This window comes from Octodon degus, unplaced genomic scaffold, assembly GCF_000260255.1.
Source record: "Octodon degus isolate 3935 unplaced genomic scaffold, OctDeg1.0 scaffold00039, whole genome shotgun sequence".
In the NCBI taxonomy this organism is placed as follows: Eukaryota; Metazoa; Chordata; class Mammalia; order Rodentia; family Octodontidae; genus Octodon; species Octodon degus.
The window spans coordinates 2,121,951-2,124,894 of NW_004524615.1; the positions used below are offsets into that span (position 1 = coordinate 2,121,951).

At 58.9% G+C, this 2,944-nt stretch overlaps 1 protein-coding gene and 1 long non-coding RNA gene across 3 annotated transcripts in view; one reads left to right on the top strand and one right to left on the bottom strand.

The window, feature by feature from the left end:
* Positions 1-2,114, bottom strand: part of LOC111816763 — a 21,501-nt gene extending 19,387 nt beyond the window's left edge. Inside the window, exons 1-2 of the long non-coding RNA XR_002821101.1 lie at positions 2,032-2,114; positions 274-276 (exon numbers count right to left, since the gene is read on the bottom strand). This is a non-coding gene — a long non-coding RNA (uncharacterized LOC111816763). The remainder of the gene's footprint in view (positions 1-273; positions 277-2,031) is intronic.
* Positions 1-2,944, top strand: part of Rab20 (RAB20, member RAS oncogene family) — a 21,677-nt gene extending 18,733 nt beyond the window's left edge. For both annotated transcript variants that reach the window (XM_004631214.2, XM_023715251.1), the window contains exon 2: positions 2,029-2,944. In XM_004631214.2, the coding sequence (XP_004631271.1) occupies positions 2,029-2,519 (491 nt within the window). In that variant the 3' untranslated portion in view covers positions 2,520-2,944. The remainder of the gene's footprint in view (positions 1-2,028) is intronic.

Consider the following 2,944-nt stretch of genomic DNA (forward strand, 5'->3'; position numbering starts at 1 on the left):
GGGCTGGCTGGCATGTGGTGCTGGGGATTGAACCAAGGTCCCTGTGCTTTGCTAAACTTGTTCTAAGTAGGTGCTTTAGACCACTGAGCCATCTCACCAGCCCCACCACACACTCTTAATCCCAACATCACACGCTAGATCCAGCCAGCTCTGAAGAGCCCCACTTATGAGCTCTGAGCTTTGGGAGACCTCCAGACACAGCCATAACACAGCTTGGGGCAAAAATGGAGTCAGTCCCGGAATGGCCCGGGTAGCCCATGCTGTTAGGGACACGGCCTGTGTTTCTGCCGGGAGCAGGCTGCTCTCATATGCTATGACTGCATCCAAAGCAGCGTGTGAGGGGTCCAGGGTGGAAACTGCGGGCTGGTTAGCTCTCTAGCAGGAGAGCGGGTGCCTCTTTGTGTTGTTGGAGAGGAGGCAGCACCCGAGAGCTGGGCGGCCGTCCTGGTTCGCGCCGTTCTGCCTCGCGTTCAGGACTCTTCCTTCCACTTTCGTTAGTTGCAATGACCTTTTGTTTTGGACACTATTATTTCCTTTCTCAGTTTTTTAAAAATAAGGCAGAAAATTATTTTACTCTGAGGCATTAGCACAGTTCTCCCTTTGCCCCAGTGAAGCACTGTAGCAGTGACTTTAAAAAAAATGTTCCCAGGGCCCCTGGAAGTCCCATCCCCACCCCGTCCCTGCTGTCCCTGCCCTGGCCTGGCCTGGCCCCTCTTCTGGAATCCAGTCGGGCGGTGCTTTCACTGCCTAGACCCGCAGATCCTGGGTGCCCCAGGGGAAGACTGCAGGCTCTTGGTGACAGTGCAGAAGCACTTCCTTCTTTCTTTTTCATCTTTCAGGGGGCCTGGCCCTAGCTCAGTCCTTTAAGAGGCTGCTTCCACAAAGCTCTCAGCCTCAGGTTGCTGGAGTTCGAACCTCACAACTCTCCCGCTGGCCAAAAGGGCCCTCGAAGGCATTCGAGGAACCAAATAAAAAAAAAAAAAAACAACAACTCTTTTTCATCTTTAATTCATTGAATTTTTTTTTGTGATAGGCTCTTACTATATAGCCCGGGCTGGCCTCAAATTCGAGACAGTCCTCCTGCCTCGGCCTCCCAAGTGCTGGGATGATGGGTGTGTGCCTCCACACCCACAGAAGGGTCCGCTTTTGAAGTTAAGCCTGCCCCATGTTTTGCTATTGGCATGTTGAGCTGTGCAATCCGGCGCAGGTCAGGGGCTGTCGTGACTGTGGGCTTCTTGATCCCCAGTTTGAAGAGGTGTGTGTGGCAGCTGCAGGGGACCCCGGCAGCCCCTTCTGTGGGTGGTACTCCGGCCTGTGACCATGACGTCTTGCTGGAGGCCATGCTGTCTGCCACTTGCCGGGAGGCCTCTGCTCCGGAGAGCACACCTGGGTCACTGCCGCTTTGCCCAGGGCTGGGGCAGCCGTGGAGGTGGGACGGTGGGGCCCTCTGCCTGTGAGTGTCCACGGCCCTAGGCTCCCCTCAGTGACCAGAGTCCTGCTCAAGGCTGCCTGCAGAAAGTGGCTTCCTAAGAGCACAGTCACCCATGCTGCTGTAGAACATGTCTCAGGAATTCTTAGTCAGAGGCAGCTTACACGCCTTTGAGAAGATCCGCTTGGGGTGGGTGGGCGAGGCAGCACTTGGCGGCTGCGGCCGGCCGGAGGTTCCCCAGCGTGGAAGTCAGCTTGGGCTGCACTGTGAATTCAAGGCCAGCACGAACCACGAAGACCCGGAAAGCCAGAGTGGGAAGAGGCAGGATCGGCCTCCAGGAGGGGTGAAGGGCGTGGGGCTCTAGCGCAAAGGTTGGCGCCGGTGTGGGATTGGTGGAGCATGAAGGGCTGCTGGTGGCCATGAACCTGGGCCCCTTCCAGAACTGGCCCTGCTGCACTTTGCTCCGGAGGCCTGGGCTCTTGCGTCGCATCCCTGCCCAGTAACCCCCCTCGGCCATCGGGGTCCTCCTCCTTCTGTCTCCAGCTCTGCCAGGCCCTGTCCTGCAGTGACCTCTGACCTCTCTCTGCTTCTCTCCCCAGGACGAGAGCAGTTCCACGGCTTGGGCTCCATGTACTGCCGGGGCGCGGCTGCCGTCATCCTCACCTACGACGTGATGCAGCCGCAGAGCCTGGTGGAGCTGGAGGACAGGTTCCTGGGTCTGACGGACTCAGCCAGCAAGGACTGCCTGTTCATCATCGCGGGCAACAAGGTGGACCTCACGGAGCAGGGCGGGGAGGGGGATGGGCACGGGCCCAGGGGACCCAGGCAGGTGTCGCGGGAGGATGCGGTGGCCCTGTACAAGAAGATCCTCAGGTACAGAATGGTGGACGAGAAGGCTGCTCCAGCCGCCGAGCAGATGTGCTTCGAGACCAGCGCCAAGACCGGCCACAATGTGGACCTCCTGTTTGAGACCGTGTTTGACATGGTGGTGCCCATGGTCCTGCGGCAGAAGGCAGAGGAGCCAGTGGAGACTGTGGACATCACAAGCCAGAAGCCCCCCAAGCGGACCCGGTCTGGGTGCTGCACCTGAGCCCCCGTGGGGCTTCCTGGGCACTGGGAATCAGAGGTTGCACCGAGGCAGAGTGGAGGTGACCACTGTTCACTGGGGCCATTGCACATCGGGGCTGGCTTTGGAGCCAGGGCACCCACGCCATCTACCCCATGCCCCGGGCTTCCCCACAGCCCCAGAGTGATGCCCGTCCTTGCACTGTGGAGCCTGTGGTTGGGGCAGCTGTGTGGCACCTGTGTGCCCACATGTCACCGCGCCTGGCAGCACTCTCCCTTGCTGCTATCTTCACCGTCTCCACGCCGACTCGTCCTGGGTCCTCCCCAGCCTCGGTACTTGGTGCCTTAGGATGGTGCTTCTGCGCATCTGATTTACTCGCAGCAGGCACGACTTTTGCACTGGTGGAAGCAGTGTGGGCCTGAGTAATATTAAAACTGATTTTGGGAAAA